A 23,345-nucleotide genomic window follows, 5' to 3' on the forward strand; every position below is an offset into this window, starting at 1 on the left:
TAGAAAAATATCGATACATATATAATATGGACAGCCTCATTTGCAAATAAAAAGCTTTATGGGTGTAACCATTCATTTTATAGCAAATAAGGAAATATTTTCTGCTACATATTTTTAGGTATAGCAGAACCGAGTCGCATACATCTAAATATATTACAACTCAACTACTAAATATTTTTCAAGAATGTATAATATTCCGATCAAATTGTAGCAGCTGTTACATATAATGAAGCGAACATTGTGAAAGCATACCAGGATTTTTTCGAAACAAGTAAATATATTCAATTAAAACTACTGAGCAGCATCTGCAACTTGAGATCTGTATTTTCATTGTCTTAACATATCGATATTTTGAAAAATTCGATATACATATTCTCTACGATATATGCTTGTGTCGATATCATGATTTCGATGTATCGATATATTAAAATATTTTTCCATCCCTATCCGCTACGCGAATTTATTCCGTATTTTGACAGCTGACAGTGACAGTTAATGATTTTTTAGGTTAGTTTGCTTTTATTTTTTTTTTAAATGACGTATGTGCTTGGAGATTCCTTAACGGTATTTTACAGATTTTAATGTTAAATTTAACAGAATCAGCCTCAACTAACAAAAAAAATATAAATCAGTGATTAATTGTCCCTTTTAAGTAATATAGGCTTTAACTTATATGTGTTAAATAATTACCGAAAATTGCAAAGGGCAAGGCAAACAAGGAAAATCAATAATCAGCCACTCCTCGAAATTAAAGGACCTTTGCTTCTTATATTTATGATCCTGAAGTTCAAATGAATGCAATGAAAGAACCTTCGCCTCCAGTATCAGCCATGGCCACTCCAACCAACAGTAGTGGCAATTTGGTTGATGAGTTCGAGGAGGCTTTTCAGGTAAGCTCTCCATAACATTTTAACAATTTAAAATGGATTTTACAAGTACATTTATTTATTATTGAATATTTTACACAGTGGCGAAGCGTGAACGTTTTTTTCGGGTAGACAAACAATAAAAATCGTTAATTAGAAAAAAATGTGTATTCAATATTATTCACTTTATAGAAATAGAAAATGAAAGCACATGAAATATTATTTATTTTATTTATTTATTTATTTATTTATTAACGGAATCCATTTACAAAAGTATTACATAGCATACCCATACAAACATATATATTCAGATACAAAACTATCTATAAATCAGTGAAAGGTGTAGATGAGTTAATTAATTAAAGCCCCTATGAAATAATATTCTTTAACTGCCCCTTAAAAGATGTTATCCTAGAGTCAAAAAAGTTTATCTGTCCTGACAGACCATTAGCACTTCGAGCCATTCGTGTAATTGGCTCATTAATGCCATAATTGGTATGGTGGAATGGGACTGAAAATATTTCTGATTGTCTATTCAATCTGGAAGGCACCCTAAGTTTAAAAAGAGACAATAACTCAGGACAATCCATAGTAGCATTTAAAACCTTATGCATAAAACATAAGTCGAGTTATGTTCTTCGTGACTTCAATGTGGGTAAGTTCAGGTTATCCCTGACACACTGATAGTAATACTCCTGTGTCCTGTAACCACATCTAAAAGCCGCCACCCTTAAAAATTTATTTTGAGTTTTTTCAATCTGCTCAATGTAGCAGTTATATGACGGGGACCACACAATTGAGCCATACTCCAAGATGGGCCTAACAAGAGAGCAATAAAGTAATCTAAAAGTAAACAAAGACAAATCAGTTGTAGACCGTTGGATAAAACCCAGCATTTTCATTGCCCTACCAGTCACCTGATTGATGTGACTTTTAAAAGACAACCTGGAGTCAATAAATATTCCTAAGTCAGAAACCTCTGTTTTGACACCAATTGCTACATTATTTATTTTATAAAGAAAAGCAATAGGGTTTCTTTGCTTAGAAAAAGTAATCTTATGGCACTTGTTGATATTAAGGGACATTCTATTCAAGTGGCACCAATCAAAGAATAAATTGAGGTCTTTTTGCAGGAGCACAGCATCAGAAAGGGATGTGATAAGCCTAAATAGCTTCACATCATCAGCAAACATTAGCACACGACAATTTTCAAGTTTCCAAACTAAATCAATCAAAAAGAGGCAAAACAAAACAGGGCCCGAGTGAGAGCCCTGTGGCACCCCAGATGGTACCAAAATTTCAGAGGAACATGTACCTCCAAGATTAACAATCTGGGTTCTACCTCTGATGAATCCCGAGATCCACTGAAGAAGAGGCCCCACGATACCTAAAGCCCTAAGCTTCTGCAAGAGTACCCCATGGTTAACTCGATCAAAAGCCTTGGAAAAATCTGTATATATTGAGTCAACCTGAAGTCCCTTCTCCAAGCAGCGGTAGAGATAGTTGACATACAGCACCAAATTAGCATCAGTAGATCTGCCTTTTATAAATCCAAATTGCTCAGGATTAAATAAAGATTTAAAACTCCAGGCAATCCTATGACTGACCAGACAGTCAAGCAGCTTTGGCAACTCAGATTGGTTACACACAGCCCGATAATTGGAAATTTCATTTCTACTACCAGATTTAAAAATGGGTTTTAGAAAACTTCTCTTCCAGAGAGTGGGATAAGAACCAGTACCTAGAGATTTGTTAAAAATGAACAGTATTGGTTTCGCAAGAACACAAACACATTTCTTTAGGAAGAACTCAAATAGAAAAATTATGTAGTGATATAGAAAAGAAAAAAATAATTACTTCTAGCATAAAAAGATAGATAGATACTAAAATACAATTGCCAATATCGAACAGTCGTTCATAAATAACCACTAAAATATCCACAAAAAAGCCTTTTCTATACACCCAAAAAAAAAAAAAAAAAAATACTAAATATTAAATTACTATAGCACGCGCCACCAAATGCCAAATGCAGATTCATCAAAACAAAACTGAAGATAGTGATGCGAAGAGTCCGGATTAATCGTCCGTTCAATCCGAATATCAAATTAGTCCGAATCAATCCGGATATCTAAATCGTCCGGATACACGCCGCCCGTTCGACCGACAATTAAATAAAAGCTTGCACGAAGTTACACGAAGTTCCACGTTCCACCGGCTAAGAGAATCCGAATTAAATCGTCCGGACAAATAACCCGGCAATCGGCAATATAGTCGCGTCGCCTTGTCTAAACCTATTGCTTTATCTATCCTTATTGTACTCATTTAGAAACATAAGAGACATTATGAGAACGCTCAAACTTTTTAAGGGTCGCCTGACCTTCAGAAGTTTTTTTGTAAACAAAGCATTTTTGTAGGGATATTTTGCATCGTTTAAAATACACTTGATTTATTACATACATAATTAGCTATTTTAGTTTTAACATCATGTAAAAATGCGTAAAAGCGAAATGTCTAATGGGTTGCATAATGCATACCTTATATTCAAAAAACAGCTATAAAAAACGTTTATCGGACGGTCGAGCATCGAGCCCGAAACATGGCATAATTTGCCGAACGGGCGAGACATCGAGCGGATGAATTAATCCGGATGAAAAAACCGAATTTTCAATTCATCCGAATCAATGCTGTCCGGACATTGAATTAATCCGGATTTTTACAACACTAACTGAAGATGTATTGCGGCTGACCAGATCAAGCGTGTCCATAAACAATAACCCTCAACAGCATAATAAAATAGCTGGTCGACTTCGATAGACAAAAGCTCGAATGTCTTTCCCGCGAGTAAATTTTGCATAGTACGTAATAGCGTTGATTGAATATTTGGGAAGATACGCAACCTTATGGGCTAAAGCGTGACCGCAAATATGCGTGAAAAATAGATGGCGATTCTCTCCAGTATGCGCGAAAATAATTTCGTCCGTCGCTTCTCATTAGCATAGAGAAATGAATATTAAAAGAGTGTTTGAAAGGTAGCCTAAATTGATCATCAAGTTTTAAACCTTAACCTAAGATATTTAGTTCGGTTAGACGGCATCGAGGGCCAACTTCTGTCATAATTGTCATTATTATTATTATCGATTTTCTTTCCTTCCTTGCCATCACCCTTCGCATCATCGATCGTCGCCATTGCTTATTCCTTTTTATTTGGTCGTCCATTGGGTGTGTTCTTTTGTTTTTTTCTCAACAAAAAATAGTTAAAAATGTAGCTTAAAGTCATTAAAGTGTAATTTCATCATATAGGCAGAAGCTTTTTTGTTGTTTTATTGTGTGGTTTCAGATCCCTAGGATGGGGTAAGTGCAATTTTTTTTATCAAATAGTTTTCACCATGTTGTAGGTCACCTAAAATTGTTTACCATTTTAAAACTGCCCTAATAATGTCATCACCAGGAAAATTAATTTTTAAATGCAAGGCACCCACTTGTTCTAATACATACTATTGTCCTATTGAAGATTCATACAAAAATAAAATTTTCTTTAAATTTCCTGAAAGTGACATTATTAGGAGGTCCCAATGGTTTAAAATACTTGGTTTAAGCCCAACCTCAACAAGGTGTTATTTATGTCAAGACCATTTTGAGGATATTTCATTTACTAGTACTATACATACTCATTTAAGAAAGTGTGCTCTCCCAATTGCTGGCCCAAGTATTATTCAAAATGCCCCAGTACTGGTTGAGGCACAAGTACCTTGGGAAGATACATTGACTTTATTACCTGCTATCATAATCCAGCAATCTCAATATAATGTTCAGAATGAACATAATTATGCTAGACCACTTTTTACTAGGTCTGACGAAAGGTATCATCAGTGCTTTGCTGCTAGGAAGTACCAAAAGCACAATAAGTGAAACAACTTCCATTCTACCAGGTCACTACTCAAGGAGGTACCTCACCTCGATAAGGTGGGAGTAAGATCCAGGGATGCTCTTTGAATATTTAAGAAAAAGGACCGATGACATCTAGAATTAAGGATATACATCAGTGTCAACTAATTTTTAATATCATACTCTCCATAAAGAATATTTTAATTACAGGATTAGTTTTTATATATTACCACTCCCCTAACATTTTTGGGTACCCTCTGTACAAAAAAGTAGGTAGTAAACGTAAAATTTTTAGGGCATATTTTTGAGAAATATAGTTCTTATGTCTGTAAATAATTAATTTATAAATTTGATAAATTGTAATTTTTGTATCATATCCTCAAAATGTAAAATGTAAAAAGCAAAATACATACCATGGAGTGTTGTGCTAAAGCAGCACAAAAGCAAATTGTATCAAGATCCCTTTTAAGACAATAAATTATAAACTTACTTTACAATTGACTTAAATTCTACCCCTACCCTTGTTAATTTGTTGATAACAGTGAAATTAACATTGTTAGTATCGAGCATTTAATTCTCAAAATAGGACCAAATATATTATACTTAATCTCTAAAATATTGTCTTACATAATTGACCCATTAAATCTTTTTTTGATAGCGTATTGGGCTGTAAAATCTCTTTCACATTCTCTAAAAATCAGTGAAAAAGTGTAATTAACGATTTATTTTTTTGAAGGGCCTAAATGCATTAACTTAACAGCTTAAAAGTAGATTTGATGAATTTAATGTCAAAACACTAACGTATTCAATTAAAAAATGTATAAAATAAACTTAAATTACAAACATTATCACTCTTAGCCTCTTCAAAAATTAAATTAATACACTTGCACTATTTCATAATTTTTTAGAGTTTGTGATCGAGATTCACAGCCTTTACGCTGTTAAAAATTGATTTAATGGGTCAATAATTTCAAATTTCGCGCCATTCTAAAATTTTGAATAGCCGAACTAAAATAATTGACATTTGTCACAGTCGGTAAAATAGTCTACTGTAATACCGATCCGTCATAGAAATCTGCCTGTCATTTCTATGACGGATCGGTATTACAGTAGACTATTTTACCAACTGTGACAAATGTCAATTATTTTAGTTCGGTTAGACCGCAACCGCACGCTGCAATCGAGTTTAGGGTAAAGATGATGCCTACTTGTCACTATAGGATTGAACCCTCTCATACTTTTAATTACTCTATGCTCATTAGTAATCGGCCGATCATCCGAGTCGTGTGGGAGAGTTTTTGCACAGGTTCGTGTTTGCCGTATTGCAATTTGGTAGTTGTTAAAAGGGTTTCTTGGATATCATAATCACAAATAGATAGATATATGTAAATGTGTTTAGTTTGTGAGACGATGGCTCCTTTAGGCAAAATTAATCAGTGTGCGTATATTAATTAAGACTTTGATTTATAACAACCTAATATGGGAATCTCAAAATCTTATTAGAAAATCTTTAAAAAAATCTAATTATAAACCTCACAGAAAATTATCTATTTTATCTACAAAAATCAATCCGAACTCTTAAAAATACTGTCTCTTCATGTCTATGAGAGCCATTTTCTCTTTTTCTTTTTTTTACTTTAAGAAAATTTTAAATCAATATATTATGTTTATGGTCTTTAGTGTTTTAAGTATTTTCAATAATTGTTTTCATGATGAAATTCATTCATGAAAAAGATAAAAATAAAGCCTAAAAAGCCCTTAAAGTTATTGAGAAACTGGTTATAGTACGAATGGTAGCTTTCCTAATAAAAAAAATAACATATTAAATGAATGTCGAGTAATGTTTTCATTCCTGGAGAGATTATATTTGAGCTTGAAGAAGGTCACTTTGCTGCAGCGGTATTCTGCGACTTCTCTAAGGACTTTGACTGTGTCAACCATGGAAATTGCTCGATAAGCTTTCTAGATATGGGTTTAGGGGAGTTGCTCTAGAATGGTTAAAATTTTGTTTTGTTAGACAGAAAAAAGTTTGTTTGGCCAAATGGCAGTTTGTCTGAACTTTGTGTAGTAAGCAGGGTTCGTTTCTCGGTCCTATTTTATTTCTATTGTATATAAATGACCTGGCGTTTCTCCAGATAAGAGGATTCTTCACTATTTTTGCAGATGACACCACTATCTTATGGGCAGACAATAATAAAAGCACATTAACAAAAACAATTTCTAAAGATTTATTAATGATTAAACAGTGATTTGATGCTAATTTGTTGTCTTTAAACATAGATAAGACTAAATTGTTAAGTTTTTATGTTCAGAGCAGTTTATGATTCACAAGAAAGAATTGGAAGTGAATAATTTTAACAGATTTCTTCGAATTGTTATCGATCATAAACGTAAGTTTTATGGAGATATGTCAGGAGGCAAAAACTGGCTAGACGATGTTATGCTGTTAGAGTGGTTTTAAATGAACTGAGATTGATATCTGCAAAAACGGTCTATTTTTTTTTGTCGAAAGTTGGAACTTACTTTCATACAAAAATACCTACAGTATAGAATAACATTTTGGAGTTGCATTAGTAAACGGCTTTTTGACTCGATGTTTGTTTTTAAAAAACGAGCCATTAAATATATGTGTCATAAATCTCCACAGGACATGCAGACCCCTATTTAAAGATACTTTCCTTGTGTTGCTTGTTTATTGTTGAGTCTGCTTGCCTAATATATAAAAAATATAAATTGTATCTTTAAAATATTGGCTCCTTAAAACGTTATAATATCAGAAAAGAATACAATATTCCAATGCCCATCCCGAAAAGTGAACTAAGAATTCTCTTATTTACTTGAGCATAAAAATTTTTAATCATTTTCCAAATGTCATAAAAGTCTCTAGAAGTTCTCCTCGCTTTAAAAAGTTCTTAACGAAACTTCTTAAAAGCAAGTATTTTTATAGCATTAGAATTTTTTTAAGATAGTTAGGAACAGGCCAATCGTATATAATTAGTTTTTAGTAAAGATGTAAAGGTTAGAATTTGTGATGTTACTCTAAAAAATTTTTAAGTCGTCTTGCTTTGAAATTGAAAATACATTTTGTGTTTATACTAGTATGTTAAACCCACTATTGTGTATTGCTTTTAAATTATGTGTTAGTAATATGTCAATTAATGTGCCTATTTTATATCATAGAAGTACCATGTCAACAAGTAGGTACCATGTATTTATGAATAAAGTATGTTTTGAATTTTTTGAAATTCGAAATGGTATTTAAAAGAGAGAGAGGTATATAATATTTAATAGGGATGATTCCAACTACTCACTAGAAATTACCTCGTTGAAAAAGTAATTCTTGTTGTAAAAGGGTTATTCAAAACTGCAAGTGGCCAACATGGAGTCGACAAGAAGAAAAAAAGTTGATTATGACTCTCTAAAGAAGGATTTAAGAGTTATTAAACGTCGTATTTAAAAGTTAAAGATGTTAACTTGTAAATGAGAGAAAGCGTTTACAACAATGTATAAATGATTTTATTTTATATTTTCAAATAACGCCAGAAAAAAATAAAAAAAACCATTTTGCCAAATTTCACCTTTTTCCTGAATATTAGGAAGTATTTGGCATTTTTCCAATTTTTAGATTGCATTTATTCAATCATTGCATTTATATTGCGCAACTTTCGCCTAATTAAACCATTTATTGCTCATCCTTATTTTGGACATCCTGTATAACCGCGATGAGACCCTTCATACTGTTAAACAAAATATTTGTTTTTTTTTCTTATTAACTTTTTCTAGTTTTAAGAATTAGTAATTAAGTGTTTCCCTGTATTGCAAATTAAAGTGTGGCCTATTTTTGATATTTTATAGTGTTGTTACACCCTTATTCAAAACATTTCAACCCTTATTCAAACATTCATACATTACTTAACCACCACATTTATCTAGTTATTTATGCGAGATCACAGCGCATTTAAATATCGGCAATAACAAAATAAATAAAAGCGCTGTTATCATCATCGCCCTTGTCTTAAAAAAATAACAAAACGGCCGGGCGCCCAAAGATTCCCGCGTCGTTAAACTGCAAATGGTCAATATAGCGCCGACAAAGAAAAACAAAGTTGATGATGGCTCTTTAAAGACAGAACGTCGTATTTTAAATTTTAAAGGTGTCATCGTATAGGCGAGAAAAAGTGGTCACAATAATTTATTCATTTAATAAATACTTTTGTCATATATTTTGAAATAACGCCAGAAAAAAAATAAAATGATTTTGCCAAATTTCAGTTTTTTGCAAAATTTAGGAAGTATTTAGATTTTATTATAAAAGGACACTATATTGCTCAACTTTCCTCTAATTATTCCACCTCTATTGACGTCCTGTATAACCGTGATGCGGGGTCTTTAAACAAAATGTTTTTTTTTTGTTACTAGGTATCTTTTTATAGTTTTAACAACAACTGGTAATTGAGAATTTTCCTGTGTCGCTTAAAACTTAAAATGTGGCCTATTTTCAATTTCTATTAACATCCTCACTCACAACCCCTTACTTTACAGATGTCACTACGCTGCACATTTTTCAGATATGGAATCACATGACAAAATGGGTTACTTTTTACAAAAAATTATTGATCAAGAAGTTATATTATGATCGGTATTAAGTCTTATGAATTATTTCAATTATTCTTTATAATATTTACGTGAAACCTACTTATATCTTAAAATTTGTTCCACATATTTTTTGTATATTAGTTTTTAGTTAATTAAGTGCAACGGGCTTTTTATTTAAAAACTTGACCCTCTTGAACACAAAATGAAGGAAACAATGTTTGTTGGAATTATAACTTGTATTAAACTTTGTTGGTAATTTTGTAAAAATAGCTTTTTATATATATTTTTGTATTAATTTTTGTCTCAAAAACATATTTTGGTAAGTAATTATTTGTTTATAAAATTTAACTTTTAAGAAATTTCAATATGCCTCCACCCTTAAGTATATCACTTATCACTTGACCACCACATAAATGACACCGTGTTGTATGTTCAAAAAAAATTATAAAAACATAATTGGCAGCATCATCCCATATCTTAAAAAATATCCAACACGGCCGCGTAACCGGAGATTCCAGCGTCGTTGAAAACCTGACTCAAAGAAGCCAAAAGCCAAGTCCACACAGCTAAAATAAATCGTTCCTAGATATGACGCTTCGCGGCAGCACCACACGGTGCACGAAACTGAACGGCAATCCGATAGTCGACCGGGTACACTTTTTAACACAGGATTGCGTATCTTCCCAAATATTCAATCAACGGTAATAGGCTGAATGCTGATGCGGCCGGACCTCGGTAGCCTGCTTGATGCATATTTGGTTCAATTAGATGCTCCAAATTTCGAAAGACAAATATCAATATGTCTTCCTGGGGCTCGTATACATTAATTGGCTGTCAGCCCTGTATTTTTATCTTAATCGGTGCGGCAGGCGAGGCGCGCCTTTGGATTAATCATGTCTAGATACTATATAATAATAGTAAGGATGTCGACTATGTTCTGTGTTAATTTTTTTTTAAATTTTAATTCAACAATTACATGAAATAAATACGTAAATATAATTACATAAATTAATGACAAATAACTGGATAATTTTGGGTAGACAGTGTCTACCTTGTCTACTTGTACGCTTCGCCACTGATTTTACAGACACCATATAACAGTAATTACATGCAAAGTTACCATAGACTAGTTAAGAATAAACCTAACACAATGTAGAATAAGCAAAGAATAGCAAAGCCTTTAAATTTTTGAGACTGATGTTAAACAGATCTGTTTGACCCTCACAGAGAGTTTTAGTAGTTACATTTTACTGTACTTTGGTACAGTAAAATTTATATAATTTATTAGTTCACATTATTGAACTTATTTAGGATGTAATAAAGAAATATCACAGCTTGTTGTCTTCTTTTCTGTGACTTAAAATTAAAAACATCTAACATAGATTTATATGAAACTTTCAAGGGGTATGTGTTGGTTTTTAATACATATAGGTAACACATGTATGGCTTCCAATAGCATCCAGATTTGCAATGTATATTCTAAATGGGGCCTAACCAAAACACCCTACAACATAGCTATTGTAGAGATTTTAAAACTTTTTGTCTTTCTGATCAAAAAACCTCGAGCCTTGTTACATCTCAAGTTTGACTGAAAATAAACTCCCAAATCCTTCACCCCACTTTCATGCGCTTTATTATGACATCAAAAACTTTATAGTTATGTGAAATAGTACTTGTTTTTTGGTAAACATTATGATAAACACTTTTTCTTGTTAAGAAACATTTTATTATCTGAGAACCATTTAGTTACTTTATTTATATCAAGCTTTAGCAAATTACAATCTGTTTTTGATTTAGATTACAGATCAAAAAGATTATATGGAGTGCTCCTGCTGGTATATTTTATATCTAATTTATTTTCCTATCAGATATCTTATCTTTAATAACTACCTATAGAGTGTTAATTATTTTCTCTTAACTCTACAGTCTTGTCTCAATGTCCTCACAAAAGAAGAAGCCGTCCCCACCACAGACAAAGATGAAATCAAAGTGGAAGTTGAACATACAATGCACAGATTTATAGATTTGGCAAGGCAAATGGAAGCATTTTTCCTACAAAAGCGATTTTTACTGTCAGCATTGAAGCCCGAAATGAATGTAAAGGAGGACGTCAATGAGCTGAGGCTGGAGTTGGTCAGGAAAGATGAACTTATTAAGAGGCATTACGAAAAAATCTCTGTTTGGCAGAATTTGTTGGCAGACTTACATAGTTATGCTAAAAGTCCTGCGCAAGGTAAGAAAGATGCTTTGGACATATAGTATTATCAGGAACTATATTTTAATTAATCAAATCCTTCTTTGTTAAGGTGGCTCAACGACCCCTTCAGGACCAGCTACAGCAGGCAGCGGCACCTCATCCATCCCCCCATCTCCAATACCGTCACTGCCAAGTACCCAAAACGCCAACCAACTGTTATCAAACATGACTTCTTCCATGCAACAGTTGCAACAGCAGCAGCTACAACACCAACAGCTCCAGATGCAGCAGCAACAGTTGCAACAGATGCAACAAATGCAGGTAGATAGACGATAAAAGCCTGACACATTTTACATAATATTATTTTATATATGTATAATTTCCGCGGTGCTAAAAAACGTTTCTCACAGTTTCAGTTAACAAATGCGACTTTTTTCTTGTAGACGTTAGACTTGATTTTTTTTGCTACAGATCGCATAATTAAAAAGTCTTTTTAGCGTAACTTTTTACTGTCAAACGGTATACGAAATTTTTATAGCATTTTACAACCACTTACAGCCAGTCGTATACAGGGTGTTTCAAATTCGACTCTCAATATGGAGATCTAGGAATTTTTAAGAGGTATGAAGATGGTTAAATTGGGGCAAAATTGAGAATTTTTGAGTTTAGCAGTTTATTTTTTTTCTGAGTTTATTTCTTAACTGATTTTTAAATAGTTTGCAGTTTTGCATTGTCACTTTTTTTTGTGTTACATGATGGTGTTTTTAGATTTTTGATACCAATTCTTGTGCAAATCATCATCAACATTGTTTTTTCTTATAAGCACTACATTGGACTGATGAAAGTACATTTACAATTTGTGCATTTTTAATACAAATAATAGACTCATTTGAAGCAAAAATAACCTCTAACAGTTTCGGGAAACTATTATTATTTCAAAAAAATTTAATTTTAATGTATTAAAATCAGTTTTTGAAGTCACATTTTTTGAAATAAATAAATTTTAACATTTTTCGGATTTTTCTTCCTGGACATTCTTATAATTAATATTCCAGGTATTTGGAATAAAATGTCACTTTATTGGAGGACTTTAAGGTAATTTTCTACATCAGGTATTTTAAATAATCGATCTTTTTATTTGTATGTTTCAGAATAAGTTTTTGTTTTCAATTTTTATTTCCGACATTTTTAAAATAAACTTTAGCATTTTCCGAGCATATTTATCCTTTACGCATTATGTAGGAATAAAATTTTGTTTTATTCCAAGACTTTTTAATTCTCCAAGTCTTCCGGGGTATTTCAAATAATTTTACTTTTAAATTTTAGAATAAGTTTTTTTTATTTCTAATTTTAATTCCAAATTTTGTGAAATTTTTAAAATTTTCTATTTTTTTTTTGCTATTTTTAAGATACCGTAAAACGTAATACTTTGCACCATTTTTTTTAGTTTTATTTTATTAGTTAGGATGTAACGTCACTCGAAAGAAGATCTGAACTTTTTATTATAAATATCAATTGAGCAGGTTGTAATATAACTCTTATTATAGCGATTTGTTACGTATATTGCCTAATCAAGAGAACAACCTAGTTTTATTAGTTGTGCAAAGTATACCCCAAAAAAGTCATACTTTGCACCACTCAATATTTTATTAATATTTGGCTACTAAATGCTTGCTGGTACATAGAAACCCCTTATTATTTCAAACTTTGCACCAATTAAATGCGAAAAAATGTTTGTGGGCCAAGTTTTGTGAATTTAAATCTACCTACCTCATATATTTATGAAACAAGCATAAAAGTAAAGAAAATTGCTAGAATTTAAATGAACAAACTTTATTATAACATTATAATAGTAAAAATACAACGTTTGAAACTAATCCCACCACAATTTGTCGCATTCTGGGACAATGTACAATCCTCGTTTGGACATTTACTTGGGAGGGCTAATGGCGCCACGTTGTCCCACGAATACCATATTTCGTCACGTCTTTCTTGCCATTTCCAAAACTTTATCGATCTGGCCATAGCATTGATCATCGCTCCATCGTTTTCTATTGCTGTTATCACTCCAGAATAAACATGATCTTCATAGGAAAATAAAACGTACTCACCAACAACTTTTTTAACATCGTCTAATCCAGAGTTTTTGACTTCTTCGACAATATTTGTTCCAAGAGAACCTGAGACGAGTTTTTCATTAAATTCTTTTTCTTCTTCCATCTCTTGCATCTCATTTATTTCATCATCTGATAGATCCCTGCCTAGTGGAAAGTGGTCGTCCAAAACAATGTCCTCCTCTGAATCATCTACGATTTCTGGTTCAACAGCTTGAAGAGGTGTGGATGTAGATGCTCCAGTTAGATCTGTTAAACTAATTTCAGAATGTGCAATACTTTATCCTGCTGAAACCGTTATTTTCTTCTTCCTACGTGGCTTCCTGTCTTTTATCTTCTAAATACTGATATTCTAATGAAAGTGTTTTCGATATCCGACGAACTTGATTTATTTGTGTCACTAGCAGTTGTCATATTAGATTGCCTAGTTGTTGTTAACCGCTCCAAGAGCGGTGTTACATCGCAAGGGACGATACCGCATTTCCTAAATCCCGACTTTAATATCTCAGCGCTATTCTTTTGAATTTTTTCCATTAATGATCGTAAAAGCATTGGAAAATGCTGTTTCTCAAGTACATTTGATCTACTCCTTACATGAGTTTCCTTATATTGAGATAAAATGTCTCTCCAGGCTCTTTTCATGGGGGCAAATAATGCGACATCCAGCGGTTGTGTAACGTGGGTGTTATTCGGAGGCAAGCATAGACTTTGTCTAGCTAAGGAAAGGTACAGCACGTGTTATTCGGCTCGGTTGCGCAGTGAATTTGTTTATGCCGCTGCCAAAGCAACGGTATCGATCGCCCCGATTTGCATATAAACAGTGCCGTTGCGTTAATTCTTATATTTGTGTTCTGTGCTCTAAAATTAAAATTAAAAAAAGGCGCGCTACTGTCGCTAATCGCGCGTTATTAGGGGACAAAACTTGGCGCAGCTTTGAAACAAATGGTGTACCTTTCCTTAGCTAGACAAACTCTACAAAATCAATGTCGTGTCTTCGACATAAATCGAGGACTTCATCATTAATATGAGAAGACAAATTGTCTCCTAAAACGACCTTCTTTCCCTAGGCAATAGGAGAGTGCTGAACCAATTTGCAAATGTCTGTGCTTCGAACCAACCAGATGCAGTATTTGCATAACGCGTACCAGGGGGGCCATTCTCAGTCCAGGTGTCCCAAAAATGCTTGGATTTGTACATCACATAAGGAGGTAGAAGCGCACCAGCTGCATTTCTACAAATCATAAGAGAAATGCTACTCTTTGAGGAATTATAAATTCGTTCGGGATACTTAACACCACGTTTAGTTAATATCTTTTTTTGACCGGGGTCATCGGTTAAGTTTGTCTCGTCATAATTAAAAATAGCATGTGGCTCTACACCAGTTAATGTTTGTTTTAGATTTTCTATGTATTCAGTTTACTTCTTTTTATGTTCGAGGCTATCCTTGCAGTAAGGTCCTTATGACGAGTTAAAAATGATTTGACCCAATCGATACCTGGAGTATTATCCCTAAAACCAGTTATTTTTTTTCCTTTGCGATTTAAATAGCTCTTGATTATTTGTCGTAATTCCATTCCAGTAACAGGAAAACCAGAATCACTAGGGCGAATGTATTGAATGCATTGTACGAAACATCTTTCCTTTTCATAACAGAATATTGATGGGTATCCAGGTTTTCTAGCGTGTGTTCCTTTTAATTTGTAAAAAATAGTTCTCCTTGGAATGTTAAAGGATTCAGCGGCAACTCTTGTGCTCATGCCATCTTGTATTGCTGACAAACATGCCTTCAAATCGTCTTCTGAGTAGTCTGCATATCTGCGAGATCTCAGTTTCCTTTTATAACGTCTGGGCATTTTCTGAAAACCATTTACCTAACCTTTAACTTTTACTCTTGCAAATGAAAATAGTTTGGACGTGACAAGTAGGGGATACTTTGCACCACTTGTAAATTGGCGCTCAAGTGGTGCAAAGTATACCCAATTCCATGTGATAAGTGCACATGTAAACAATGTTTTTTTTTATTGATATCCTTGTTTAAACCCGTTATTTTAACAACTACAAATCGCAATCGGTTATAGTATAAGCCTTTAGACGTGTACTTACCAATTTTTGTACTCTGAGACTTTCTGCACAGTATGATTTTGCAAAGCCAGAAAATCATAGAATTTCTAGGTTAATATTCGGACGGTTGCTAATAAACAACTAGCGACCAGGAGGATATTCGCGTGTTGGTGACGTATTGCGGTGTTCTAGAGGTATTAGAAATATCTGAACAAAATTATGAGGAGGATTACAGAAAACATAATTTTACATGTTCGGTGCAAAGTAACCCCGTTTTACGGTATCCCAAACATTTAGAATAAAACTAGGTTTTATTCTAAATGTCTTTGGAATCATTTTCCATATCTTCCAGGTATTTGCAATATAATGTTTTTATTTAATCTTAGGGTTTTAGAGTAAGCCTTTGCGTTTTTAAGATTTTCTTTTTAAATTTGGGTTTCCAGGTTAATGGAGTAATTTTTTAATAATTCCAGGCAATCAAAATTAAGTTTGGTTTTATTCCAGGCTTTTAGAATTAGTTTTTTTTTATTTGAAAGATGCTTGGAGTGAAGTGACTTAGGTTTTCCGGAAAACTGGTTTAATTTTCTATTTTATTTGAGAGAAATAGAAATGTTTACGCCTTCCAGAGATTTGAATAATTTTTTAATATTTTCCAGGCATTTCACGTAATTTTCTAAATAAAATGGAAAATAACATCGAAAACATAAAAAATTACTCACTTCTGTTTATTTATAACGTGTAATATTTACTGACAATTTAATTATATTAGTCTTGTCAGTTTATGTACAGCCAACTGCAACAAATTTAATTTTTTTCAAAAATTCAAGTTTTTAAAAAGTAAAAAATTTACTTTTGCAAACATTTTAAAAATGTTAAAACTAAATATGGCGCCTATAAGAAAAAACAAAGTTGGCAAAAGACGAAAGTAGTATTAAAAATCTAAAAACACCATCATGTAGCACGCAAAAAGAAATCTTAATATCTTTAGTTAAATATTTACTTATGAGTTTCGCTAAATTTATCAATGTTTTTATAGTAATAGGACATGGAAAATCGATAAAATCCTGCTGAGATTAAGATATTACGATAACAAATTATTATAGATTTAAAAACATAAAAAATCAATTACAATGGCACGCAATTACAATGGCAATTACGTGGCATTCTCAATGGCCACGCCCGGCCTCCTGTCGGGCAACCAACCAGGTCGAGGTGGCCATCTTCCACCATCAACCTCAGTCACGCCCCTCGCTTCTGATCCCACTTCTGAGTCACTTTTTATCATGCTCCTCTCTTTTCGTTTCTCGTTTTCCTTCGGTGCCTCTTTTAGTGGACGAGTTTTGAAATTTGTTCGTGGTGAAGGTCCTGTTACACTTAATTGTCTGTAAAGCACGATTTAGTCAGATTATTGCAAAATATTTCAAAATCGGATAAGAAATATTTTGTCGAATATTATCGGAACCATTCGAAATTTTTAAATTTTATAAACGGCATATAAAACTATAACCATCTTTGTATCTAATAGATTCCGAGATCCCCATGTTAATGGGTCGAATTTGAAACGCCCTGTATATATTTTCTTTATTCCATCCAAAAATCCATCTTTAGAGCAACACGAATATACGTTTTAAATGTTATTGGCGATTCAAGGCGAGGCAGATGAGTAATATAAGTAGGAAAGTACTTTAATAAATTAAAAAAAACAATATTTTAATATATATAAGTGTTTTTGAATTTAAGCCACACAAACTTTTAAGAGGTTCCTTATGGTATTAAGTCTTCCTATGTAGAATCACCAAAAATGTTATTACCTGAATAACTTTTGATTCTTAACGTATTTTCTTATAAGCCTTTTAATTCCTTCTTCTTTTAGTTCCCTTATATTGTTTTTCTTTTTCCCTTTAACGTTGTCATCCCTCGTTAAGCTACATCCTACTTTCTTAGGCTCAAAACAAAACTACTTCTGCATAAAATCTAATCGGTCTGACTACAAATTCCTCGCAAACAACCTTTTTTTCTCTGTTACTTACATTTAGGTTTACCTTACATTTTAACTTCCCTTGAATCGAACATTTTGCCGATAGTCTTTCAGTATGTATTGTGAACTTATGAGTGTACGTCAATAAGGTAAGATAGCTTAAAAAATTATTGGCTCACTGTTAATAGTAAGTTTGATTCATTCCTATGAAACAAACTTACCAATTACTTACTATTCCTACTTAATGTGTATATTTGATATCTAACTCTCAAGGTTTTTTTTTTTTAATTTTTGAACGGGTAGGACTGGAAAGCTAATTACTTACAGTAGACTTACTAACTTAGGCTTATCACTTGTTTTCACTGTAACTGTAAATAACATTAGCAATTGAATAAAGTATTTTTTGGATATTATTATTATTTTTTCTTTACCTATTTAAAAAAAAAAAACAATAATAAAACCAGGAGGGTTGGTTAACAAATATGCAAAGTTAAAATTATCCGTTGTCGTATGTTTGTCAATAAATTTTTTATAATATTGAAAAAAAGAATAATTGTTATATTTGTTAAAAGGTCCCTCCTGGTTTGAGTGGAGGAAACGTGGCCCCTTCGCTGCTATCGCCGCCGCATCCTTCCGCTTTCATGCCTCAGGGGGGCGAGGTCAACAGGGCAGGATTTTTCGTGAAAGTCGACCCCTCGGAAATGATGCAGGGTTCATTGAGTTATTTGGAGAAAACCGCTTCTAATATTGGTAAGATAATGAACAATTAATTAATAATTTACTTCTCTATTCAGAGAAATATACAATATAAGAGTTTTAACATCGACGGTTAAAGGAATTATCCTCAGAAAAAGAGACAGTGATGATAAAGATATATGTATATATATACAGGGTGTCCTAATAATACTGTTCGTCGTATGACTTAATGGTGACAAAAATGATGCGGTAAATCGGTCATGAAGAATCGCTGGAAAATATTTTCAAGTTCTAAAAATGATCACCAGAGGACGTAACGGCCATTTTAAATTTGCATTTTCTTTAAATTTTGAATCAGCTTATCTATCATTTTCTTAAAAAAAAGAGGTCAGTTATTTCAAAAATAAAAATGATGGTGGGCGTTCAATTATTTTTACAATAACCTGCATTAACTTCTTAACGGTTTGACCGATTTTAACAAATTAGGTAACGTTAAAAAGAGCATTCCTTGGCAAATAATAATCTACTGGAATAATCATATGGAATGATGACTTTTTTTAAATGAAAAAGTAGTTAATTAACATCCAAAGAAGCTAATGAAAATCGTTTTTCAACATCTCGTTCCTAACCTTAAAAATTTGGAAAATGAGACTAAAGGATCGCGCGGTAAATTTTCAAAAACTATTAAAAATTTAGCTACAAAATGAATGAAATATTAAAAAGGCAATTGTCACTCTAAAAAATATAAATCATTCAGAAATGCATATCATCAAAACATGCGTGTTGCTCCATAAGGATTAAATGCATTTTGAATTTATGAAAATACTACAGCACTCTTCGTTTCTTTTAAAATGACTCACTAAAGGATGATGACTTCTCCAAACGAATTTATATTTGCGGATTGAGTAAGTGCAATTTGCGCAGATGGCGAAATGTATAAAATAAGTTAAATGTTCTTTAAGTATGAATTTAAATCGATTAGAATAATCCGGTATTAAGCCGGATTTATAACATTGGCTCTCTCTTAAATCTGATCGACCCATATATAAGTTAGGGCCATTTAAGTAAACTACCTTCATCTTTGCCTTAGGGCTGCGCTGAATTCTATAGACGACATCATTAATCCTCTTTACTACTATACGGGTCATCCAAAATCAATGTTTCCCGCCAATGTATTAGATCCTCAGACAATATATGTTTAAAATTATCTAAGAACTGTCTGCAATTTGAGTTAGGTGGTCTATATATAGATCCTACCAACAACGCCTGCATTCTCATACGCAACACGATTCAGAGCCCAATATGCATACTCCACTGCATCGTTTCATTTAACAGAATCGGTTTCAGCATTCGCAATGTAAATTATAGTACTACCGGTTCATCGTAGTATACGCTGGTGTGTCAACTTCTCTCTATATCGGATGTAAGATAAGATGCGTCTCACTAATGCATAATATTAGAGGGCTGATGTTATATAATAGGTAGAAAGAAGACGTTGAGTGTTAATATGAACAATTAGGGCATTTTCGTTAAAATTAGAAAATAGCTACTTTAGTGCTATATTCAGGATCTGTAACTTTTAATAAATTCGGTTGTTCATATATTTTTTTCTGCTTCAAAAAATCCTCGAAAAATGTGATCGGGCGAGGCAAACGGTAGTTAAGCAGGAAATATGAGATAGGAAGAGAAAGAGTTACGGTTCGTATATTACTGTAGGAGCAAGGGACAGTCGCGCGCAGACATATTTTCTTTCTCTCTTCCTCCCATATCCAGTGCATAAAATATATATATTTCGGTCAATAGTTTCTTTGCGAGTTTGCTAGCGTTACGCAAACGGTAATTTCTTGATTATTTCGTAATTTCATTTCGTTCTAGAGCAATTTTATAAATTAATTTTTGTTGTTCAAATTAATTATTCTACGTTTAAAGTGAATAAAATTATAAATTCATTTTAAAGGTCATATTTTGTGAATTTTCGGGTGAATAATAAAAAATCATAGTTGGAAGTGATACGGACTCTGAATATGAAAGAGGTGCTCCAGGGTCATCAACTAAGAAGAAATTACGTACAAAAATTGTGCATAAAAATACATATGAATGGAGCTAAAGAGGTTTTACTTCAGTCGTGTGGTCTCAAGCGCACTCATTTTTTTTTACTAGTATCCCTAATTTCATATTGCTTATTTTTAAAGAGTCATATCAAATTATACATAACTGCAGAATTTCAGGTTTTTTCACAATTTCCAAAATAATTGAAACACCTTTTTTTTTAATAAAAACAAAAATTTACTTAATTTTTTTTCTTTTATAAGTGTTTAAAATGTATTCTATTTACTATTAAGCAATGACCTAAACGTACTTGAAATTCGTGTTGAACGTTTCTTATATCTTCTTAGGAAAATTAATCTACCCACGTATCTTATTGTGGTTTTCAACTCCCCAATGTTTGTGGGTTTAGACACATACACTTCAAATATCCCCATAGGAAAAAATCCAGAGGTGGCCATTCAAAATATCCTCTTCTACCAATCCATCTGCCTGGAAATATAATGTCCAGATAGCGCAAAATGGGAAAGCGCAGCATCTGGTTGAAACCGGATGTTCCTATTCGGCATATCAGCTTCTTTTAATAATAATAATATTATTTATTAAATTCCTTTCAAGATACAAAAGCATGTAAGGGCGTGAAACAATGTCAACAAGGGAGTAAATGATCTAACAGTGACAAGATAAAATTGATTACTTAAATAGACTTCACATATATAAAACTAAATATTCACATCTAAAAAATACATAAAACAATTATATTACAGTCATGATGAACAAAAATAAGCAATTACAAGCTCTTCCACAGAATCTAATGCATTTTTTAATAAAAAATCTTCCAACTAAATTGTTAATCCACATTATGCATAACTCGAATTTATAGTTTTGCAATAATGAGTCAATTCACAAAAAGTCATGGTAAAGGTAATGTGTTATTTAGCAGTAATGAGTTTAATGAATCTAAAAGTTTTAGGCACAAGATAAAATGAAGATTTACTAGCATCCAGGAATAATCCTGAATTAGAAACGCTAACTTTTGATATGCAAAAAATTCCTACCAGAATTGCATGCTATAAGAGACAGCTTAATTTTTATAATTTGGGAAGGTGAGATCGTATAATTATATAAGTATATCAGAGAACATATTCGTGCTCTAGTAAAGGAATTAAGGCTATGGTCCGACTCATCATGCGGTGGGCAGCATCGCAGAACTACCCGACAGTCGGAAAAATTGATTTTTGCTACCCGGACACTGTTTCCTAACTAATGATTCCGAGTTTAGTGACGTTAAATCGGCCTTGAAAGTACAAGAAAGGCTATACACTAGTAATGACTATATTGTTGTAATGGTAAAGTGCCGTAGAAAATATAAATTTTTAATAAGCCGCTTTGAAAAAAGTGATTTTTTGTCTGTTGAGAATTTGGTTGAAGAAGGTCGCAAAAAACAAAGTATCTTGGTTAAATTGCCATAAAATACATATTACTGAAAAAGGACCAACCAATTACCTTATTCATGTGATCTAATTTAAGTCAAGAACATCAAGAGGTTAATATCGAAAAACCACAAAAAGATCGTAAACTATTCTTTAAAGATATAGAACTGGCTTTTTTATGGCCACTAGACCCACTTTCTCTAAAATGTTAAAAGATTTTAAGGAAATGTACAAACTAATTCCAAAAGATGTTCAGCAGTACTATAAAGTTATTTTATCATCAAACACTGCTGATTTTCGGATTTAGTTAACATCGACATCAATTTTCTGATGTCGATGGATTTGGTGCCTCTATTGATTTTGTCACCGATATAGATTTGGGGCACAACAACTTATTAGAATGTGAAGAAACCCAGAGAAGCGACAATGTTATAAAATAATTAGTTTAGGATTCAAATACTGTTTTGGCTATTTAGCTTTAACGAAAACGGTAAATTCACTTCTTTCCATGATTTTTGGATAGATAGCATATTGATTTATACATTTTTACAAAGACTTAAGCATAATATCTTTGACATTACAAATAGCCCTTAATAATTTTTAATTGTGTAATTTCTGTAACTTGCTAAACATATTTGCTAATTTTCTTAAAACAAATCTACGGTGTCTTGACCAATTATTGCATAACACCATCCAATTATTAATGATAAAAATATTGTAAAATTTTACATAATTTTCTACGCTACTTCGACTTTATAATTCACCTATGTTATATATTATAAAAACTGTATATTTTCAAGATTACGTAGGAGGAATGGTGGAAGGTCGGAGGTGACGAGGACGCGGCAGAGGTCGGGGTAGAGGACGCGGCAGAAGCCGGGGACGCGGACGACCGACCTCCTCAATGTCGCCAGATTACTTTTCTCCCTAGTTAAACCTCCCCGAAGCCTGGTTTTGCGGTAACTAAGTCACTATCTCCATATTTTTCTTTAATTAATACTTCTTATTTTACAGATAATTATTATTGACGATTAAAAATCTGTGTCAATAATAATATGAGGTGAGTCCAAACAAGCCCTTGAGAACCCAAGAAGATGTGCGTGTGTGTGTGTATAGTATGTTTAAATTAATTTTCGTGGCAATATATCAAATTGTATCATTATAAAATTGGTTTTGATAGGGCCTGGTTTGGATGCCCACCTAAAAATATTCTAACATACAACCGAAACCCGGCTTTTCTTTTTGTGAGCTCGAAAATTCCGAATTCCGGCTTGGTAATTTATAATATCGGCCTTTACTGTAGGATCAAATTTTGTATAAAAATTCCAAACACGAATTATTCTCCACTAGTCTCAAGTAAGTAAATTAATTATTAAATAAATCAATATCAAAATAATGTTAGTAGATAGTTTTAATTGTAAAAGAAATGTATTGTTTTATCAAATAAAAATATACCAAAGATTGTACCGAATT

At 32.6% G+C, this 23,345-nt stretch overlaps 1 protein-coding gene across 1 annotated transcript; it reads left to right on the forward strand.

The window, feature by feature from the left end:
• The first annotated feature begins 523 nt into the window (after nucleotides 1-523).
• On the forward strand, nucleotides 524-23,343 carry LOC126750609 (mediator of RNA polymerase II transcription subunit 28). The gene is made up of 6 exons (XM_050460260.1): nucleotides 524-890; nucleotides 11,274-11,580; nucleotides 11,654-11,865; nucleotides 18,270-18,447; nucleotides 22,673-22,831; nucleotides 22,887-23,343. The coding sequence occupies exons 1-5, from the start codon at nucleotides 792-794 to the stop codon at nucleotides 22,705-22,707; spliced, it is 831 nt and encodes a 276-aa protein (XP_050316217.1). The 5' UTR covers nucleotides 524-791; the 3' UTR covers nucleotides 22,708-22,831; nucleotides 22,887-23,343.
• Nucleotides 23,344-23,345: the final 2 nt, after the last annotated feature.

Source organism: Anthonomus grandis, chromosome 2, assembly GCF_022605725.1.
Source record: "Anthonomus grandis grandis chromosome 2, icAntGran1.3, whole genome shotgun sequence".
Lineage (NCBI taxonomy): Eukaryota > Metazoa > Arthropoda > Insecta > Coleoptera > Curculionidae > Anthonomus > Anthonomus grandis.

Bases quoted from the DNA above. Each gene is read 5' to 3' on its own strand.
- LOC126750609 (XM_050460260.1), top strand. From the start codon at position 792: ATGAATGCAATGAAAGAACCTTCGCCTCCAGTATCAGCCATGGCCACT. The intron at 891-11,273 runs GTAAGCTCTCCA...TTAACTCTACAG, and splicing joins AGTTCGAGGAGGCTTTTCAG to TCTTGTCTCAATGTCCTCAC. The intron at 11,866-18,269 runs GTAGATAGACGA...ATTTGTTAAAAG, and splicing joins AACAGATGCAACAAATGCAG to GTCCCTCCTGGTTTGAGTGG.